The 23,645-nt window shown below is 37.3% G+C and overlaps 1 protein-coding gene across 1 annotated transcript in view; it reads right to left on the bottom strand.

The window, feature by feature from the left end:
- Positions 1 to 1,192: 1,192 nt before the first annotated feature.
- The window catches only part of LOC117314894 (tropomodulin-1-like), a 29,931-nt gene continuing 7,478 nt past the window's right edge, over positions 1,193 to 23,645 (bottom strand). The window contains 11 exon segments of the mRNA XM_033868989.1: positions 1,193 to 4,347; positions 5,355 to 5,502; positions 7,685 to 7,828; positions 8,469 to 8,576; positions 9,402 to 9,532; positions 13,472 to 13,480; positions 14,510 to 14,599; positions 16,902 to 17,021; positions 17,888 to 17,978; positions 17,980 to 18,045; positions 18,546 to 18,680. Of these exon segments, the coding sequence (XP_033724880.1) occupies positions 4,307 to 4,347; positions 5,355 to 5,502; positions 7,685 to 7,828; positions 8,469 to 8,576; positions 9,402 to 9,532; positions 13,472 to 13,480; positions 14,510 to 14,599; positions 16,902 to 17,021; positions 17,888 to 17,978; positions 17,980 to 18,045; positions 18,546 to 18,677 (1,080 nt within the window). The 5' untranslated portion in view covers positions 18,678 to 18,680 and the 3' untranslated portion in view covers positions 1,193 to 4,306.

Raw genomic sequence — 23,645 nt, 5'->3', positions numbered from 1 at the left:
CATTGATTCGTATAGTGAAGTCCGATGACTTCCGATCCTACGAAAAAACGCGCCTGCGGGAACAGGATGTAGCAGGGAGAAATCATTAGACAGTAAAATATTAACATTTCCCCGATTTATGGATATCCAAAATTCGAATTATGGATATCCTAAATTCCAAGCATTTTAAGATATCCAAAATTCGATTTAATGATATCAAGAAATGATATTTGGATATCCAAAATTCGAATTTATGATATCTTAAAATGCTTTGAATTTATGATATCCATAATTCATTTTTGGATATCCATAATTCGAATTTTGGATATCCAAATTTGATTTTGGATTAATATTATTTCTTCTCATTTTTCAGACGTGCTTATTTCCCGCTTTAAAGCAGAATTCAGTTTTTAGTAAAACTTGGATGTTCAATTCTGTCCCTTGTAACGCCGCTGGGGGTGGTGATCCAGACTCCCTTTTCAGCTTTTTTTTCTTTCCTATTCAATCATGTTTGATATTAAACCCCTGTGACCTTGAAAGTAGGTCAAGACCATTCATTTTGAATAAACTTAATAGTCCTTCATCCCAGCATGGCACTGGCCCAATATTCTGATACAAGACAACAGTGAAGGGGCCATAACTCTTACCATCAGTTTGGTCCCAATGTGGAAATTGTTCAAGATTTATTGGTATCCATCCCACTGTTAAACTGATATAAGGCTGCATACTAAATTTCATCAAAATCTGTTCATATTTACTGCAGTTATCATGTTCACAAGGTCAAATGGCAATATAACTACAAAGGGCGATAACTCTGCAAGTTACAATTTAATCAGATCAATTACTTTACTGGTCTATGATCTTATCAATATATCATATACCAAGTTTCATGAAAATCTGTGACTTAAGTTATTGTGTTCACAAGAAATATTTAATGCATGCGATGAACAAAAGGGCATTGGATACCACCATGAGCCTTTGGCTTAGATAAACTTATAAATTTCGTAGATATGTTAACTTACTGAGAAGCTCTGATAAATAAATTCACAAGAGTGAACATCATTTCATTACAGTAAAACATTTTACATGAGTACACACTTGACGTTAAGACTCAAACACTCAAGTACACAAGAGAACACTCGTATCTGTTCACCGAGACACAACAAAAGACGATATTTCATTTATTTCCAGACAGACAACAGGAGACAAGACAGAATGTTTTGTTTTTTATTGTAGTCGGCTGAACCGACGGTGTGTGGGATCCTACAACTATCCAAGTGTAACAAAAGCACCTCGAGTAAAGCTATCTCAGATCTGCTAGAAAATAAACATCTTACAAGCTAAAGAAGCAAAGAGAAATTAATTACCAAATAAATCTGTAATTTTAATTTTGCTAAATACAACTCTTTCCCCGATATCTAAAAAAAAGTTTTAAAAAAAAAGGAAATATTGTTCTTACTTTTATTATACACTGTCGATAACTTGCTGGTTTCTGAAATTATATAAAGAAAGTTTCATAAAGAACTTCAATTTTCTAATCAAAGTCTGTGGTGTCGCAGTGAAGAAATCTTTTACTTAATATTCCTTAAAAACTGAACTCTTATTAAAATCAAAATCATAATCATATTTACATAATGATGACAATTTTTATTTGTAATAATGATGGACTTTACTGAAGGATGATGACATTATCTTTTTAATTAAACTAATAATTTTTTTTTAAAGAAATCGGGACTAGGTGTTGAATTTTTCAGTTTGATTTCAGTTCTACAATCAACACTGATAATGCATGGCAAGCACCTCGTGTAGCAAAAACACGGTGTATAGATCTGACTAGTCATGTAGGCATTGAAAGATGGTCAGACACCGACCGGTACACGGTGGTCAGACACCGACCGGTACATGGTGGTCAGACACCGACCGGTACACGGTGGGTGGACACTGACCGGTACAAGGTGGTCAGACACTGACCGGTACACGGTGGTCAGACACTGACCGGTACACGGTGGTCAGACACTGACTGGTACACGGTGGTCAGACACTGACCAGCATACTGTGGTCAGACAATGACTGGAACACTGTGGTTGGACACTGACCGGTACACTCTGGTCAAAGAATGACACTATGGTCATATTAAGTGGTCAGTGACTGGCGATGGATCTATGCCCTGAGACGGCTGTTAGTGGGCTACATATTTATATTATTGCTGTAGATGAAACAAAGCTATATATAATTAATATAAAAATCTGGGACAAGTAAAAACAGAAACCAGCTTTAATAACATATAGCTGGCTCCACCAGGACAAAAACGTAGTATTATTTAAATATTTAAGAATCACCTAGATAATACATGTTATATAGTTCAATATAAAGGGAATAATTTAAGAAATAATACAAATTTTCTATATAAAAACAAAAAAATGAAATACTTCAACAACCAATTTAAGTATTGCTAAAACAAATGACAAGCATGCGATGGGTTGTCTTCTGATAGGAGTTACCTCCCCTGACAAGGAGTTACCTCCCCTGACAAGGAGTTACCTCCCCTGGTAATGGGATTGCCTTTTAAGTATAGGAAGTTACTCTCTGTGTGCGGTTACATCCACTCAATGAGTTTCCTCTTAACTTTGGGATTGTGTTCCCTTGATAAAGGGTTGTCTACCTTGATAAGGGGTTGTCTCCCCTGACCAGTTGACTTTACAGCAGCTAATAGAATACACACACTCATTCTTTGTCCAATATCCCTTTCTCTCACTCACTATCAAATCTTATTTTATACTCTTCTTCCTTTTTTTCTGTTTTTTTTTTTCACTCACATAATAGGAAAGTCGATCACATTCTGTCACATATCTTTTTTTACAAACAATAATATTATCCACCGAAACTAAAAAATGGCAGGAAAGGCCTCACAATAACGGCAGCTTGGGAAGGTTCAGTCAATTCCAGCTAAGAATCATCCCCCTGCAGAAATCCTGGAACTCCGACATGAACAGGTATTGAGCATTAAGTAGCAATTCATGCCTTAAAAAAGATTCCGCCTAACACGACCATTTGATCAGTACATAATGGTATATCACCACTCTGAACAAGTACAGCAAGATATTCATAAAACAGTTATATTTTATCATGACAAATGATTTTTAAATCCCCATGTATCTCACAATGCTTTCTGTTGTGGCACAGCACAAACACACCAGAAATATGTTTTCTACTAGAGTGGACAGTTTTGTGGCTAATAATACAAAAATGTTTTCTTCTCAAGTTGACAGTTTTGTTGCCAACAATACAAATATGTTTTCAACTAGAGTGGACAATTTCATGGCCAACAATACAAATATGTTTTATTCTAGAGTTGACAGTTTTGTTGCCAACACTACAAATATGTTTTCTACTAGAGTGGACAATTTCAAACAATACAAATATGTCGAGAGATAAACTCCAGGTAAGAAAAGTCCACAACACAGGTAACATATTCCTGGTTATAATCTGTGGTCTGTGTCCTATAACTTATACAGCAGGTAATTAATATAAGGTGCCCCTTGGAAACTATGTTCACAGTAGAGAGTCACTCAGACTAAAGGCCTCGGAGAATCCACTGCTGTCATGTTGATTCCAGGACTAACATCCATGATGAGATAGGGTTTGTAGATTGTAGACTCGATCATTTGAGTATCGCAGCACAGAGTTGTCTCCCTTTGGGTAATATCAATGACTAAGAACAGCTGCTGAGAGACTAGACCATCCTATATAAAGTGAGGGATTAGATCAAAGCGTCCCCTCCCCTCAATCCTTGGGATGTACAGAAGAGAGATCAGGACATCCCCTCCCCTCAATCCTGGGGATGTACAGAAGAGAGATCAGGATGTCCCCATGGGCCTTTTTACAGGACAATGGGATAGGATGTCTCCCAAGGATATTTTTACAAAACTTTGGGACAGGATGTCCCAGCCCAGGGTCTTTTTTACAAACTTTTGGGACCAGATGTCCCTCCATGGTTTTTTTTTACAAACTTTTGGGACCAGATGTCCCTCCATGGCCTTTTTTATGGAATATTGGGATAGGATGTCCCACCCCAGGGTCATTTTACAGGAATCTGGGACAGGATATCTAGAGAAATACATTTCCCTTGGTTCCCCACAGACAGGATCCAGGATGTCTGACATCCTGTCTAGAGATGGACATTCCTCCTAATGGCACTGGACACTCTCCTCTTCCTTCATACAGGAAAGTTGTACTTAATTAAAATAGTTCTAAAATAGTCTAATGTCACATGATTCTTACGACTGCAGTGGTTGGTTACAATCCAATCACATGACTAAATTGATATCTAGGACTCAGATTTGGCATCTCCTAACCGTTTCTTCCTCACTGCAATAGAAAATATTGAAATATTTTGGTAAGTAATACTGGTAAAGATAATGAACTGGTAAAGACAATGACCTGAACTTTTACATACACAATTCACCTCTCACAGTCGCTGTTTAGTTATTATTAGCTTGACTATTGTAAATATTTCCTAATGCAGCACATACAGTAGATATTCATGTATAGTGCACAGGTACGTTGTTGTATCTTATTTTCAAAACAAAACAAAACAAATAAATAAAAAAAAAAAACCAAGAGGCCCATGGGCCTTAAACGGTCACCTGAGTTTTGATATATTTAAGCATATTTGGCCAGTGATCCTGAATGAAGGTCAAAGTCATCTACTTGGTAGCACTTTATCCCAGCATGCTACAGGCCTAATATTGCGTCTCTGGGCCTTTGGTTATCAAGAAGAAGGCATACACTGATTTTAGCATATTTGAACCCTGTGACGTTAAATGAAGGTCAAGTCATCCATTTGAACAAACTTGGTAGCCCTTCATCCCAGCATGCTACAGACCTAATATTGGGGCTTTTGGTTATCAAGAAGAAGTCGTACACTGATTTTAGCATATTTGAACCCTGTGACGTTAAATGAAGGTCAAGTCATCCATTTGAACAAACTTGGTAGCCCTTCATCCCAGCATGCTACAGACCTAATATTGGGGCTTTTGGTTATCAAGAAGAAGTCGTACACTGATTTTAGCATATTTGAACCCTGTGACGTTAAATGAAGGTCAAGTCATCCATTTGAACAAACTTGGTAGCCCTTCATCCCAGCATGCTACAGACCTAATATTGGGGCTTTTGGTTATCAAGAAGTAGTCGTACACTGATTTTAGCATATTTGAACCCTGTGACGTTAAATGAAGGTCAAGTCATCCATTTGAACAAACTTGGTAGCCCTTCATCCCAGCATGCTACAGACCTAATATTGGGGCTTTTGGTTATCAAGAAGAAGTCGTACACTGATTTTAGCATATTTGACCCCTTATCTATCAGGTACTTACATTCATCATTGTTGTTTTGTATTTTGTCGTGGACACGGACTCTGGGTTCGGGGAATTCGAAATGGATACCAAACTTAAGTAGGGAGGTGTTAGCTTCTATCAGCTTCAGTACTTTCATCTCCACTTTGTTTCCTAGAGCCTCAGGTTTCTGTAGAAGGGAAAACATGCAAAAATATAATAAATGTGTCAGTAGTTCTTTAAATACATAGTTCATTATGTACATTTCACAGGTGTCATCAGTTGTTGTGTACATGTCTGTGTCATCAATTCTTGTGTACCTTTCACATGTGTCATCAGTTCTTGTGTACCTTTCACATGTCTCATCAATTCTTGTGTACCTTTCATGTGTGTCATCAGTTCTTGTGTACCTTTCACATGTGTCATCAATTCTTGTGTACCTTTCACATGTGTTGTTGATTCTCGTGTACCTTACACATGTGGCATCAATTCTTGTGTACATTTCTGTGTCATCAGTTCCTATATGCAACTTTACAGTACTTCAGTTTTTTTTATTCAAATTATCCCCCTTTCTATACTACAAAATCTTATCCAAAATATACGCTCAATACAGTTCTACATGGTACGGAAGTACTCAGGGGTCGACATAAAGGCTTGTCCGGTACCAGACTAAATTACTGTCGGACAAGTGAATGTATCGAAACACTTGTCCGATGGGACAAGTAACAAATATTGTCTTTGTGTTGTTTATTTTTATTCTAAAATCAACATTCACAAGACTTCACCTTATACATATGATAAAAATGAAACGAAAATTCGGAACACTATGCAGATGATAACTAAACTTTCCATGTTTTCCGAAAATATTCAATCAGCCCCTTTGGTGTCTTTGAATTGAATATGCATATTGGAAAAAAAGGGAATATGAATAAAAGCGTACAAGGAAATTGTAAGTGAATTTGAAGGACTAAAGTGGCGACATATGCTGATACTATCAGGCCCGCTATTTATTACAAGATTTAGCATAAATAGTATTTCAGATATTTATGCACTATTGCATTTCTACAATTATGTTCATGTTTTAGTCAGTTTATTTCTATTCTACTACTTTAGTTTCTGTAAATCGAATCCGTAGCATTTTTTTTCTTCTTCATTATGTAACTTGGACAAAGCACCAATAAATATCAGTAATATAGTTGTCATTGTAATGTTATCGTTTTACTGCATGACACACAGACATTGAAAAAACATCATTAAACTTAATTGAAAATGTTCAAGTGAGACAAGTGATAATTCCATTCGGACAAGTGAATATAAATGTTACTTGTCCACAAAAAAGTTAATGTTGACCCCTGGTACTCATTTTAATGTTTATAAGACAGTTTTTTCACCTCTTACAAGGTAAGCAAACCAATTTTTATCTGTTAACAAACCAATTTTAACCTGTAACCTGGTTTAACAGCAAACCAATTTTAACCTGTAACCTGGTTTAACAGCAATTCAATTTTAACCTGTAACCTGGTTTAACAGCAAACCAATTTTAACCTCTAACCTGGTTTAACAGCTAACCAATTTTAACCTCTAACTTGGTTTAACAGCTAACCAATTTTAACCTGTAACCTGGTTTAACAGCAAACCAATTTTAACCTGTAACCTGGTTTAACAGCAATTCAATTTTAACCTGTAACCTGGTTTAACAGCAAACCAATTTTAACCTGTAACCTGGTTTAACAGCTAACCAATTTTAACCTGTAACCTGGTTTAACAGCAATTCAATTTTAACCTGTAACCTGGTTTAACAGTAAACCAATTTTAACCTGTAACCTGGTTTAACAGCTAACCAATTTTAACCTGTAACCTGGTTTAACAGCAATTCAATTTTAACCTGTAACCTGGTTTAACAGTAAACCAATTTTAACCTGAAACCTGGTTTAACAGCTAACCAATTTTAACCTGTAACCTGGTTTAACAGCAATTCAATTTTAACCTGTAACCTGGTTTAACAGTAAACCAATTTTAACCTGTAACCTGGTTTAACAGCTAACCAATTTTAACCTGTAACCTGGTTTAACAGCAATTCAATTTTAACCTGTAACCTGGTTTAACAGTAAACCAATTTTAACCTGTAACCTGGTTTAACAGCTAACCAATTTTAACCTGTAACCTGGTTTAACAGCAATTCAATTTTAACCTGTAACCTGGTTTAACAGTAAACCAATTTTAACCTGTAACCTGGTTTAACAGCTAACCAATTTTAACCTGTAACCTGGTTTAACAGCTAACCAATTTTAACCTGTAACCTGGTTTAACAGCTAACCATTGTTTTTTCTTTACCTTTAAACTGGTGATCAAACCATGCTTGAAGTTCTTACCTGATTAGCAAACCTGAGTTCCTGAATTGTTTGGTTCTCATTAATAGCCTTAAGGATCTCCACCAAACAATCTCCACTGATGAAGTTAGATTCCAGACTCAGCACTTTGAGTGTCTTGTTGGCCTTCAGTGCAGCTGGGACAACCTGAAATATAGACATTAAGTGTTTTTACTTACTGTGGTCACATTGTCAATCATAGCGATGTTAGCCGTAAGTGTTTCTACTTACTGCGGTCACATTGTCAATCATAGCGATGTTAGCCGTAAGTGTTTCTACTTACTGCGGTCACATTGTCAATCATAGCGATGTTAGCCGTAAGTGTTTCTACTTACTGCGGTCACATTGTCAATCATAGCGATGTTAGCCGTAAGTGTTTCTACTTACTGCGGTCACATTGTCAATCATAGCGATGTTAGCCGTAAGTGTTTTTAATTCCTGTGGCCACTTTGTCAATCATAGTGATGTTAGCCATAAGTGTTTGTACTTACTGTGGCCACTGGTCAGTCAAATGGACTTTAGCCATTTTTCTCCTTACTGTGACCACTTTGACAGTCAAAGGGATTTTAGCCATTTTTTTACTCACCGTGGCAACTTTGACAATCATAGTGATGTTAGCCATAAGTGTTTCTACTTACAGTGGCCACTGGTCAGTCAAAGGGACTTTAGCCATTTTTCTCCTTACTGTGGACACTTTGAAAGTCATAGTGGCGTTAGCCATGAATGTTTCTACTTACTGTGGCCACTTTGAAAGTCATAGCGACGTTAGCCATAAGTTTCTACTTACTGTAGCAACTTTATCGGTCATAGCGACGTTAGCCATTTCAAGTGTCTCTAAACAGGTGTTGGTTTTGAGTCCCTCTATAATCTCAATCTGACGCTCGTTTGAAATATTCTGAAATAAAAAATATCAATATTGGCTCAATCCATTCCATTGAGAAAAACTGTTATATTAATGAATATCATCATATAAGAGTTTTTGTTTTATAATGGAACAATAGATTTTGTACATTTGTATAGATATTAGATATGACTCTTTGAAATTAAGAATTATCACTAAATGTTCCCCTGAGTGATATTTTGAAATCAAGAAGCAATTTTGTTGTAGACTGAAATACATTTTACATATTTTACTGGGTAAATCCATTCCTTAAGATATATGTCATTCTTATTAAAAATATTCTATCACCATGACCACTAGAATGTCACCATGACCTAGATATTTTAACACTAGACCATGATTGAGCCTAAAATTATTATTAAATCACTAGACCATGACTGAGCCTTATATTGATGTTAAATCACTAGACCATGACTGAACCTTACATTGATGTTAAATCACCAGACCATGACTTGGCCTTATATTGATGTTTAATCACTAGACCATGACTGAGTCTTAAATTGAGAGTAAATCACTAGACCATAACTGAGTTTTTACTTGATGTTTAACCACTAGACCATGACGATATTAAATCACTAGACCATAACTGAGTCTTATATTGATGTTAAATCACTAGACCATGACTTGGCCTTATATTGATGTTAAATCACTAGACCATGACTGAGTCTTATATTGATGTTAAATCACTAGACCATGACTGAGTCTTATATCGATGTTTTATCACTAGACCATGACTGAGTATTACCTTGATATTAAATCACTAGACCATAACTGGGCCTTGAATTGATATCAAATCACTAGACCATGACTTGGCCTTACCTTGATGTTATTGAGGTTAAGTGTTTTCAGTTTGGCATCATTGCCCTGGACTTTCTTGATGCTTTCCTCCACATCTGTATTGTTAGGGGGCTCGGAAGGTACCAGCTTCAGGGCCTGTGCTTTGGCAGATCCTATAAAGGGTCATAAATTAATCATTATAATCAGGGGACAAAACCCATCATGCTATCATCATCAGGGGACATAACTCATTATTGTGAAGTTATCAGGGGACATAATTCATCATGCTATCATCATCAGGGGACATAACTCATCATGCATCATCATTGGGTGCACAATTCATCATTCTAAATTCATCAGGGGACACAACTCATCATTCTTAGTTTATCAGGGGACATAACTCATCATTATAAAGTCCTCAGGGGACATAACTCACCATTCTTAAATTATCAGAGGACATTGCTGTCATTCTAAAGCTATTTTAATAATTCTTAAGTGATAAGTTTCAGGTGATGCTAACATGATCAGGGAGAAAGCAGATTTCCCCCTCCAAAACGGGACATAAACTTATTACATTTAATAAGAGACATCACTTTCTGACAATGAAGGAACTTTAACTAATGAATGACATGCATAATCAACAGTATTCAAATCAAACAACATAATTTTACAAGATTATCTTATACAACAAACAGTGCAATGTTAAAACACAAAGATACTTATATAAAATATACACATAACCCTAGAATTGTCAATCACTTAAGATATTTCATGATTTCTTTTCATTTTACAGCCAGTTAAGAAAACATTCCTGAATTTGACAAAATTTGGTAACTTGTTAAAATCAAGATAAATATTTCTGTCTATAGTGACAGTGGTAAGTGAACTAATGATACCATATATGGGCATGGGCTTATTTTTGATCAAAACAGTAATACCTGAGAGAACAGGAACAATTTTTTTGTCCTTTGGTAAACAAGAGCATGCAGGAATAACATACGTAATATTTAAATCAAGGAAAACCATCACCAGTTTTTACTACAAAGTGGTGTTAATTCATCTTCAGTGGATATAAAACATGTATTAAGGACTGATCTTGTACAGGTATATTTCTGTACATTTCAGACATAAAGAAGAATTTTTTTTTTTAATTTAAAAAGAAATGAAGTAAAAGAGAGTTGAGGAATGGAGAGTTTAAGTTCTTGAAAACCAACAATATCTAATATATAAGTGTAAGGTAATGAGAGCATGCCTTGTAAAGCGAGGCGAGAACGCACTGAAGGCGAGAACGCGCTGAAGGCGAGAACGCGCTGAAGCCGAGTTGAAGGTTGACAAGTAGGAGTGCTGTAATTATGTTAACTGTTAAAACAAAACAAATGTTTTCTACTAATTAAGCTGTGATGCCAATAAATCTCAAATATTTTGTGAGAGTAGAGCTGTTTGGTTTGTTTAGTTTAATGCCCTATTAACAGCCAGGGTCATTTAATTATATGGATGTGCCAGGATTTGGAGGTGGATGAAAGCCGGAGTACCCAGAGAAAAACCACCGGCCTACAGTCAGTACCAGGCTTAAGAGGTGGATGAAAGCCGGAGTACCCGGTGAAAAACCACCGGCCTACGGTCGGCACGTATACCTGGCAACTGCCCCGTGTGGGTTTCGATCTCGCAACCCAGAGGTAGAGGGCTAGTGATAAAGTATTGTGACACCTTAACTATTCAGCCACCTCAGCCCCAATAAGTTGTACTACTGAAGTATATTTACAAACCCCGAGACAAATTTGAAGTACTTCTTTTTTCTTGTCGGTAATTCTTTTATGGTTAAAGTGCACATTGTAAAAAGATGATGATACTTTCGCTGACCAGAAACATTTCCCACTTTTAATATGTTCAGACACTGAACACATATTTTTTACCTAGATGCTGACTTCTTACTTGCTTTTGACACAACTTTCTCATTACATTCTTCAGAGAGCAAACGATCATTAACTAGAATGCCTTCAACATCTATTACTAGAATATCTTCATGTTTTGTTTTGCTGAAACTTCTCCAATTTTACTCTTGCACATCACTACACATCATTTGAGTTTGGTGACTAACACTTTTGAGGATCCTTGTGAGTGTATGTAGTGGTATATGAGTTTTAGGAACTACAGGAGTCAAAGTATACAACGACCAGGGAACATTTTGTGTAATGTATAGATGAGAAAAGGGTTACTAACACCTTAAATTGAAAACAGGTCATGCAAAGTCTAATAGAAGTGAAGTAATGCTAGAGTTTGAAGAATAAAGCTTAGGACATGTGTACTGAAGGACGGAACCTTTATCTGCCCACCTCCATCAGATTAGATCGGTAAAAGTATTATGTTCCGTAATAATCGAAATCCGAGAGTGAGGCAATCTGTCCATGTACACATGTACCTATAGGGCGAGTGCTCTACGTCCGAAGTGAGGATGAGGTTAGAGATATATGTTACTTACCGGGATCTGACAGGCAAATATAAAACAAAGGTTAGTCACGTCAAACAACGGCACGCAACGTACAGCGTCATAAACAACATATAAACAACAGTATACTTAATTCACAGATCAAGGAAGTTTCCTCTGATGTGGAAATTTACAAAACAAAATTTTTTTAAAAATATTTTGGAAAATTAAAATGTGAAAAGAATTAATCTTTGTTGTGGAATATTTCCTGTATGATATTTTTGCTTGTTTTTGTTTTGTTTTTTTTAGTTTTTGAAAAATATAGATAACTTTAATTTCTGTATAGAACAATTTTTTTCAGATAAATTCAAATTTTATCATAAAACAAATCCTAATTCCATAAGTTCCCAAAGTTGCCAAATCATGATTATGATGAAAACATTTTTTGAAGCTGCACCAGGCAAACAGTCTGTATAAAATACAATGTATAAGCACTGTTTGATATCACTGTTACAAGCAATCCTAAGACAGACCATGAGAAATATTTGTTTGCTGTGCATCTATACCAACAAATATCACACTGACAAAATTCATATAATTCATGAGGTATATCTCTAGACTAGATCATACTGTGCTGTGTCTTTGAGAAAATATTTGATTTCAAAATCCAGCATTGACTTCAGCTTTGTATAGAGAGAGACATAACAAACAGATATTTGTTAAAGGCCGGCCTAACATTGACTTCATCAACTTTGTATGGGGAGAGACATAACAAACAGATATTTGTTAAAGGCCGGCCTAACATTGACTTCAGCTTTGTATGGGGAGAGACATAACAAACAGATATTTGTTAAAGGCCGGCCTAACATTGACTTCAGCTTTGTATGGGGAGAGACACAACAAACAGATATTTGTAAAAGGCCGGCCTAACATTGACTTCAGCTTTGTATGGGGAGAGACTCAACAAACAGATATTTGTAAAAGGCCGGCCTAACATTGACTTCAGCTTTGTATGGGGAGAGACACAACAAACAGATATTTGTTAAAGGCCGGCCTAACATTGACTTCAGCTTTGTATGGGGAGAGACATAACAAACAGATATTTGTTAAAGGCCGGCCTAACATTGACTTCAGCTTTGTATGGGGAGAGACATAACAAACAGATATTTGTTAAAGGCCGGCCTAACATTGACTTCAGCTTTGTATGGGGAGAGACACAACAAACTGATATTTGTTAAAGGCCGGCCTAACATTGACTTCATCAACTTTGTATGGGGAGAGACACAACAAACAGATATTTGTTAAAGGCCGGCCTAATTAACATTGACTTCATCAACTTTGTATGGGGAGAGACACAACAAACAGATATTTGTAAAAGGCCGGCCTAACATTGACTTCAGCTTTGTATGGGGAGAGACATAACAAACAGATATTTGTAAAAGGCCGGCCTAACATTGACTTCATCAACTTTGTATAGAGAGAGACATAACAAACAGATATTTGTTAAAGGCCGGCCTAATTAACATTGACTTCAGCTTTGTATGGGGAGAGACATAACAAACAGATATTTGTTAAAGGCCGGCCTAATTAACATTGACTTCAGCAACTTTGTATGGGGAGAGACACAACAAACAGATATTTATTAAAGGCCGGCCTAACATTTGATGAGTTTGATCTGTATCCTTACCTGGAGATGCTGTCAATACAAGGTTCACATGCATTTAAAACACAAACATATCCAATTGCAAGGCCATATGTAAATAATAATGGTTTCTCTTCTCCATGATTAAACATAAAAACATATTGCTGACAAGACTACATGAAACATATCGACCTTTTGTGAGTGACCGTGTGTGAGTGACCGTGTGTGAGTGACCATGTGTGAGTGACCATGTGTGAGTGACCATGTATGAGTGACCATGTATGAGTGACCATGTATGAGTGACCGTGTGTGAGTGACCGTGTGTGAGTGACCATGTGTGAGTGACCATGTGTGAGTGACCATGTATGAGTGACCATGTATGAGTGACCATGTATGAGTGACCGTGTGTGAGTGACCGTGTGTGAGTGACCATGTGTGAGTGACCATGTATGAGTGACCATGTATGAGTGACCATGTATGAGTGACCGTGTGTGAGTGACCATGTGTGAGTGACCATGTATGAGTGACCGTGTGTGAGTGACCATGTGTGAGTGACCATGTGTGAGTGACCGTGTGTGAGTGACCGTGTATGAGTGACCGTGTGTGAGTGACCATGAGTGACCGTGTGTGAGTGACCGTGTGTGAGTGACCGTGTGTGAGTGACCATGAGTGACCATGTGTGAGTGATCATGTGTGAGTGACCATGTGTGAGTGACCATGTGTGAGTGACCATGTGTGAGTGACCGTGTGTGAGTGACCATGTGTGAGTGACCGTGTGTGAGTGACCATGAGTGACCACGTGGGCCTTGTGTGACCATATGTGACAAACCCCTGATTGTGTGACTAAACTGGAGCATGCAGAACACTTGTTAGTGATGAACCACACTTTCATACACAATCCAGACACATGCCTCATAACACATGTTCAAACATAACCTTTTAAAAAAAAAATTTTTATTCCAAATTTGACAAAAGGATTAACTCTTCACAATCATTTAAGTGAAATTTTGTATCAAAATTATAATAATAACTCTGTTTTTTTGTTGTAACTAATTAAACAGGTATATATAAGCCAGTATTTACCTGAGAAGCCTCCTGTATGAGATATACTATCACTCTCCAGGGAAGCGTAGTACTGTGTCTGGTTCAGCATGCCATGGAATCCCAATACAGCTGTAATATAAAATATAAAACCTCACTACCTATCTGTGGAGGCCAGTATGTATAGTGTCCATCTCTCTATAGTCACCATCTCTTTATAGTGACCAACTGTTTATAGTGACAATATCTCTATAGTGACCAACTGTTTATAGTGACAATATCTCTATAGTGACCACCTGTTTATAGTAACCATCTCTGTTTAAAGTGACAATATCTATATAGTGATTTGGTTTGTTTTGGTTTGTTTTTGTTTAACGTCCTATTAGCAGCCAGGGTCATTTAAGGACGTGCCAGGTTTAGGAGGTGGAGGAAAGCCGGAGTACCCGGAGAAAAACCACCGACCTACGGTCAGTACCTGGCAACTGCCCCACGTAGGTTTCGAACTTGCAACCCAGAGGTGGAGGGCTAGTGATAAAGTGTCGGGACACCTTAACCACTCGGCCATCGCGGCCCCCTATATAGTGACCACCTGTTGATAGTGACAATATCTCTATAGTGACCAACTGTTTATAGTGACCATCTCTCTACAGTGACCACCTGTTTATAGTGACCATCTCTCTATAGTGACCACCTGTTTATAGTGACCATCTCTCTATAGTGACCACCTGTTTATAGTGACCATCTCTCTTGATTTGATTTGAAAACATTTTATTGTTATAAACAAAAGGATCGGGCACAAGTTATTACAACTTAGAAAAAGCCCTCTCCACAAATATATGTTACAGAAAGTGTGATAACGACACAAAATGATTACATTGATTTATATAGAAAGATAGCAAATAGTTGGAAGGAAAAGGGACAGATGTAGAGAAATCAGGATGAGAAGATGAAAATTGATATTTTTTATAAATTTACTAAGTGAAATGTTCATGAAGAATGTGCACAAATTGTTAATTGTTAGGCCATAGTAATAATAAATAATAATACGTGGCACTATCTAGCTACACATTCAAAACAGGTCACTTATCAATTGTTCGTAGTAAACACAATCCATGGAACATTCTCTTATATCAAGCTATAGTGACCACCTGTTTATAGTGACCACCTGTTTATAGTGACCATCTGTTTATAGTGACCACCTGTTTATAGTGACCATCTCTCTATAGTGACCACCTGTTTATAGTGACCACCTGTTTATAGTGACCATCTCTCTATAGTGACCACATGTTTATAATGACCATCTCTCTATAGTGACCACCTGTTTATAGTGACCACCTGTTTATAATGACCACCTGTTTATAGTGACCACCTGTTTATAGTAACCACCTGTTTATAGTGACCACATGTTTATAGTGACAATATTTCTATAGTGACCACCTGTTTATAGTGACCATCTCTCTATAGTGACCACATGTTTATAGTGACCACCTGTTTATAGTGACCACCTGTTTATAGTGACCACCTGTTTATAGTGACAAAATATCTATAGTGACCAACTGTTTATAGTGACCATCTCTCTATAGTGACCACATGTTTATAGTGACCATCTCTCTATAATGATCAACTGTATATAATGACCATCTGTTTATAGTGACCATCTATCTGTGGAGGTCAGTATGTATAGTGATCATCTATCTGTGGAGGTCAGTATGTATAGTGATCATCTATCTGTGGAGGTCAGTATGTATAGTGACCATCTATCTGTGGAGGTCAGTATGTATAGTGACCATCTATCTGTGGAGGTCAGTATGTATAGTGATCATCTATCTGTGGAGGTCAGTATGTTTAGTGACCATCTATCTGTGGAGGTCAGTATGTATAGTGATCATCTATCTGTGGAGGTCAGTATGTATAGTGACCATCTCTCTATAGTGACCACCTGTCTATAGTGACTATCTCTCTAAAGTTACCACCTGTTTATTGTGACCATCTCTCTATAATGACCAACTGTATATAGTGACCAACTGTATATAGTGACCACCTGTCTATAGTGACAATATCTCTATTGTAAACCAACTGTATATAGTGACCATCTGTTTATAGTGAATACCTGTCTATAGTGACCATCTGTATATAATGACCAATTTGTTTCACATTAATGAACATGTGTTCTAATCTTAAGTTTAAATAGTAAAACCGATATAACTGGTTTTGTTAATGCTTGTTTCAACACATTCTTCTCTCGAAGAAAAATGAGAAAGATCTTTTTTATTTAACAGGGAAAAACATATGAGATTACTGTTTTTTGTTAACTTTAAAGCAGATGAGGAGGGCCTGAGAACTGGGTATTTTTCATTTGGCCCAATCGGATCTCTGACTCTAGAAACAAAATATCTAGTATTAAGTGATAGTATATCATATGACATGATGTTACCAGCAAGGTCGACAAGCTCCTCCTCTGTGGCCTCAGCTAAGATGTCGTCCCATTCTGTCTGTACAGTCTCGTCTTCGTGTATCTGGGCCTTGGGTTCCTCTTTTGGTTTATACACTTTCCCTATAAATCAAAGATTACGTTAAGTTTCTCACTGTCTGTCAGCATATGATATAAATATAAGTATACATTCCATTTTCCTGCACATAAGGTATAGGACTCTTTGTTTGTTTTGTTTAACGTCCTATTACCAGCCAGGGTCATTTAAGGACGTGCCTGGTTTTGGAGGTGGCGGAAAGCCAGAGTACGGAGAGAAAAACCAGGCAACTTCCCCACTTAGGGTTTCAAACTCGCCATCCAGAGGTAGAGGGCTAGTGATAAAGTGTCGGGACACCTTAGTCACTCGGCCACCACGGCCCTGTATCGGACTGAATTATAAATGTCAGTAATTCACTTTTAGTAATTCTTTCTGAGACAAAATAAAGTGAGTCCTTGGCAACACAATGACCAGAGTAATCTCCCTTGTAACACAATGACAAATAGTTATCTCCCTTGTAAACACATAAAAAGCTTAATCTCTCTAATTTAACACAATGACAGGGAGTCATCTCCCTTGTAACACAGAGATACTTATCTCCATTGTAACACAATGACATATAGTTATCTCCCCTGAAACATATTAAAAGAGTAATCTCTCATGTAACACAATCGACAGGGAGTTATCTCCCTTGCAACACACTGAGATATTTATCTCCCTTATAACATATTGATTGAGAGTTATCTCCCTTGAAGCACACTAAGAGAAATCTCACTTGCTTCACTGACTGAGAATTATCCCCCGTTTAACACAATGACTGGGAGTTTTCTCCCTTTGACACAATGAATGAGTTATCTCCCTTGTAACCCAGTGACAGAGTATTCTCTCTTGCAATTGCTACACAATGACTGAGACTTTCCCCTTTAACTGAGTTTCCCCTTTAGTGACTGACCCTTGGTTTCTTTGACAAAAGGTTTCATCTGTTCCCAGTCTTTCTCATTTTTGGCTTTCTTTTCCAGGAAGGCCAGAAGTTTCTCCCGCTTTATATGGACCCGTCGCTTCCTTTGTGGTCTGTGGTTTCATACGCTGACTTGGTGGCAGAAATGAGTTCTGAAATTAATAGATTATACAATAATTGTTACAATGGATAGAATTGAAATTTTACCTTGGATACCACATTGAAATTTTACCATGGATACCATATTAGAATATTAATGTTACCATGGATACCACAGTAGAATGTTACTATGGATACCACATTAGAATGTTACCATGGATATCAAATAAGAATGTTACCATGGATACCAAATTAGAATGTTATCATAGATGCCATATTGGAATGTATGGATATATACCAAATTAGAATGTTACCATGGCTACAACGTAAGAATGTCATTATTTTAAATGTAGTTCAGTAAACACCTTTCATATTTTTACTTTTGAGAATAATTTAAAAACATTTTTTGATCATTAATTGCCAAAACAATTTTCACCTGCCCCAGCATAAAAATATGTTTTCTCTGGCGTTTGGCTAGCGGTGTTATACCCCTGCAATATTGTGCATCAATGTGGAAAATAAAGTGATATTTACATCGCACATAATTACTCACATCAGGGTCAAAGTCGCCATTGAGCTCCTCAATCTCTTCTGCTGTCAGCTGTGAGAGAATTTTGTCAATGTCCTCCAGATCAAAATCCTCCACCTCCTTTGAGGGCTTAAGACTAACACCTTCCAAAGCCATTGTCTAAAACATAATAAAAATAAATATATTTAGTAACAGTTGCCTATGTTTAAACTTTAAGGTTTAAATCTCAAAAACTGTGACACCATTACATAAAGATGCCACATCTATGATGAACAATAATTATAAATCAATTGAAAGCAAAAAGAACTTTTCATGTACATTTATTTATTACCAAAATTTATACTAAAACACCATTACAACCGGTAGCCTCCCAAATTTAAAGTTATAGTTATAATAACAACACTTAGTAAGGATTTATAATTTCTGGATCACTTCAGTATGTAGTTGAGCTGAATCACACTGGTTGAACTTGGTACAATCATGCCATAAAATGGTCGCCATTACTGCATGCGCATGCCATACTATAACATAAGTACAATGTATTTATGGGTGGCCTAAAAACAACATTTTGTCATGATCAGCTTCCCTTCCTTTGAATCCCTACCAATTTTAAGCTCAATGGCACCAGCAGAACTGTAGAGGATATTTAAAATGTGTTTTTCAAGATGGTAGGCATCTTGGAGTTCGGACTGACTGGAAAAATAACAACACACTTGGTCATATCAGGACCATCTCAGGATCATTTCAAACAGGTTTGGAGCAGAATCCCACTGGTGCAACTTCAAAAGAGTCATGAAATGTTTGAAGGCACATTGCACAGCGCATATCAACAGATGAAGAATATGGACTTTAGTTCAAATGTCGAAATGTATCATAATAAAGTCATTAGACAACTGTAAAGTGTTGGCCAGTGGTTACCACTAGTATAATACACCCAACATGTAGATAAGGTACCAGCTGTGTCCTATATATAAATAGTCAGTGTTACTGTGTTGTGGATCTGTCTGCTCCTCATGATCATTCCCAGATATTCTACAGGTACACATGTGTACAGACTCACCATCACAGGAACACATGTGTACAGACTCACCATCACAGGTACACATGTGTACAGACTCACCATCACAGGTACACATGTGTACCGACTCACCATCACAGGTACACATGTGTACAGACTAACCATCACAGGTACACATGTGTACAAACTGACTATCACAGGAACACATGTGTACAGACACACCATCATAGGAACACATGTGTACAGACACACCATCACAGGAACACATGTGTACAGACTCACCATCACAGGTACACATGTGTACAGACACACCATCACAGGTATACATATGTAGACTCACCAACACAGGTACACATGTGTACAGACTAACCATCACAGGTACACATGTGTACAGACTCACCATCACAGGTACACATGTGTACAGACACACCATCACAGGTACACATGTGTACAGACTCACCATCACAGGTACACATGTGTACAGACTCACCATCACAGGTACACATGTGTACAGACTCACCATCACAGGTACACATGTGTACAACTCACCATCACGGGTACACATGTGTACAGACTCACCATCACAGGAACACATGTGTACAGACTCACCATCACAGGTACACATGTGTACAGACTCACCATCACAGGTACACATGTGTACATGATACTCACCATCACAGGAACACATGTGTTCTCTAACAGGGGAGAGATGATCATGACAAGACACCAATCATTACATAAAGATACCACAGTAATCATGATTGATCAAAAACAGCAACTTTTTCTTTCTTTCATTCATAACCAAAAGTTACATACTAAAACCACCTTCTAAAAAATTCTAGCTTCTCTTTCATCTTTCATATTTTAAGAGGATAAATAACAAATTTCATTTCTAAAAAAATCTACCATGCTCTGCATCTATATTTAATTTGTTATAACAAGTTTTGGTCTTTTAAGCGATCCTTTTTTGGGGCATTGTAGATATTTTTCCACATATTTGTGTTAATTTGAAATATTTTTAATCAGTGGATACCATTTTTTGTGTTTTTGTGATAAAAACCAGTAAATAGTACATGTCACATGTTTATAAATATAGACACACCTCATATATATACGTGTTCACCTAGCTATTAAATCCATGATCATGAACGAGTTGGTACCTCATGAAGAAATTTTTATAATATATTGACACATGTCTTAAAGAGGTCAATATATTGTTGATAATAAGCTTTATAACTTTTAACAAGAGGCCCATGGGCCTTAACGGTCATCTGACAAACACTTACACTTACAGCAGGGACACACCCCTCAATCCAGCATTATTACCATAAATTATTTATCTCAGCCAGTTATGTTTTAGATCAAATTTGGTTTTTATCCATTTAGCTTGTGCAGGAAGAGCAGCATCATAAAACAAAATTTTAGCCAAGTTCCCATTTTTGGGGCATGCCCCTCTGTCTCAATGGGTCAGACAAGACTCATTTATATCAATTAGGATTGCCTTTCCCCAATGATGTTTCATACTAAATATGGTTGTAATCAATTAAGGCATTAAGGAGGAATTGCATTTTTAAGAAATGTTTAACCTAAGCGCTCCTTTTGCCCCATCTTTTTTTCCCCAGGGGTCAGACCTGTCTCATTAAAAAATATGATTGCCGTCACCTTATGTTTCACATCAAATTAGGTTGTAATCCACCAAAAGGTTAGGGAGGATTAGGATTTAACAGCAAATATTCACCAAAGTTCCCCTTTTGGGGCCCTGCCCCTCAGGCCCCGGGGGTCACACTAGCCTCGCTTATATAAAATATGACCACCCTTCCCAAAGGATGTTTCACACCATATTTCGTATTAATCCACCCAAGGGTTAGAGAGAAGTAGGATTTATAGCAAAAATTCACCAAAATTCCCCTTTTGGGGCCCCGTCCCTCTGGCCCTAGGGGTCAAACCAGCCTCATTTATATAGGATATGATTGTCCTCCTCCAATGATGTTTCACACCAAATTTGGTAATAATTCACTATGGGGGTTAGGAGGAGTAGTATTTTGAAGCAAAATTTCATCAAAGTTCCCCTTTTGGGGCCCTGCCCTTCTAGCCCCAGGGGCCACACCAGCCTCATTTATATAAAATATGACCACCCTCCCCCAATGATGTTTCACACCATATCTTGTTGAAATCCACCAAAGGGTAAAGGGGGAGTAGGATTTTATAGCAAATATCCACCAAAGTTCCCTATTTGGGGCCCGGCCCCTCTGGCCCCAGGGGTCAGACCAGCCTCGTTTATATAAAATATGATTGTCCTCCTCCAACGATGTTCCACACCAAATTTTGTAATAATCTACTTTTGGGTTTTGGAGGAGTAGTATTTTAAAGCAAAATTTCATCAAAGTTGCCCTTTTGGGGCCCCGCACCTCTGGCCCTAGGGGTCAAACCAGCCTCATTTATATAAAATATGACCGCCCTCCCCAAATGATGTTTCACAACATATCTGGTTGAAATCCACTAAAGGGTTAAGGAGGAGTAGGATTTTATAGCAAAATTTCATCAAAGTTCCCCATTTGGGGCCCCGCCCATCAGGCCCCAGGGGTCACACTAGCCTCATTTATATAAAATATGACTGCCCTCCCCAAATGATGTTTCACAACATATCTGGTTGAAATCCACTAAAGGGTTAAGGAGGAGTAGGATTTTATAGCAAAATTTCATCAAAGTTCCCCATTTGGGGCCCCACCCCTCAGGCCCTAGGGGTCACACCAGCCTCATTTATATAAAATATGATCACCCTCCCCAAATGATGTTTCACACAATATCTGGTTGAAATCCACCAAAGGGTTAAGGAGGAGTAGGATTTTATAGCAAAATTTCATCAAAGTTCCCCATTTGGGGCCCCGCCCCTCAGGCCCCAGGGGTCACACCAACTTCATTTATATAAAATATGACCGCCCTCCCCCAATGATGTTTCACACCAAATTTAGTTGTAATCCACCCAAGGGTAAAGCAGGAGTAGGATTTTATAGTAATATTCACCTAAGTTCCCTTTTTGGGGCCCCGCCCTTCTGGCCCCAGGGGTCAGACCAGCCTCATTTATATAAAATATGATTGCCCTCTCCCAATGATGCTTCAAACCAAATTTGGAAGTAATCCACCCAAGCGTTAAGGAGGAGTAGCGTTTTGAAAGAAAAAGTTTACGGACGACGGACGAAGCACGATGACCCTTTGGGTCAGATGACCTAAAAAGCTCAAATATAAACAAACTTTTATTAGCACAGTGAAATTTCTACTAGTATATAATATATGCCAAGGAATTATCAACTGGAAACATCACTTTAATGTTGTATTGCTTCAAGGATAATGATTCAATAATATTGTAACAAAATTTCAGAGTTTTGGAAAAATGGATGGGATTTGCTATAAATACATATATCGTAATATATTGTATACACGTGCACGATATTATAGCACATTCATGAGAATTTCTATGAGATTTGCAGCAAAAATATGGACATTAACCCTAACTTCAACCCAGAGTAGTGATCCCTATATTTTTTTTTTCAAATTCTCAAGAAATATCAAGTACATTATGTGATACAGATGTTATATACACCAGGAAGTTGGGAGGAACTAGATTCAGAAGCTGTTCGGCTGTTATCAGAGTAGCCTCATCCTCGGGAATGTTGGCAATACACATTACTGAGCCATGACCAGTACCTTAAATAACAGAGCTGGACAGTAAACAATGTGTAAACAACGTGTAAACAAGGGGTAAACAAGTGGTAAACAATTCAGCACTGTATTACCTAAGCCCAGCAGGCATACCAGATGTATGTCATAGATATGTGATCTTTCTGATTCAATATGGTGCTATGCAATATATGTGTATTTACTGCAAGATCGGCATATTGTATATTGTATATTGTATATTCAAGAACAGTACAGCTAGCCTCTATATGTGATACAGAGACATCATTCCTGAATCCTTTAAACTTTTACACACTTGAAGTGTTTATAGACAAAATTTCAGGCCCAACTTGTGTTAAATAAAAACAAAATACAGTCACTTTGAAAACTAACAGAAATACAGTGTCTGTTAAAAATATGAATTCTAATTA

The sequence above is a fragment of the Pecten maximus genome, chromosome 17 (genome assembly GCF_902652985.1).
Source record: "Pecten maximus chromosome 17, xPecMax1.1, whole genome shotgun sequence".
NCBI lineage: Eukaryota > Metazoa > Mollusca > Bivalvia > Pectinida > Pectinidae > Pecten > Pecten maximus.
The sequence above is the reverse complement of the archived record's forward strand: the minus strand, read 5'-3'. Positions and strand labels throughout refer to the sequence as shown.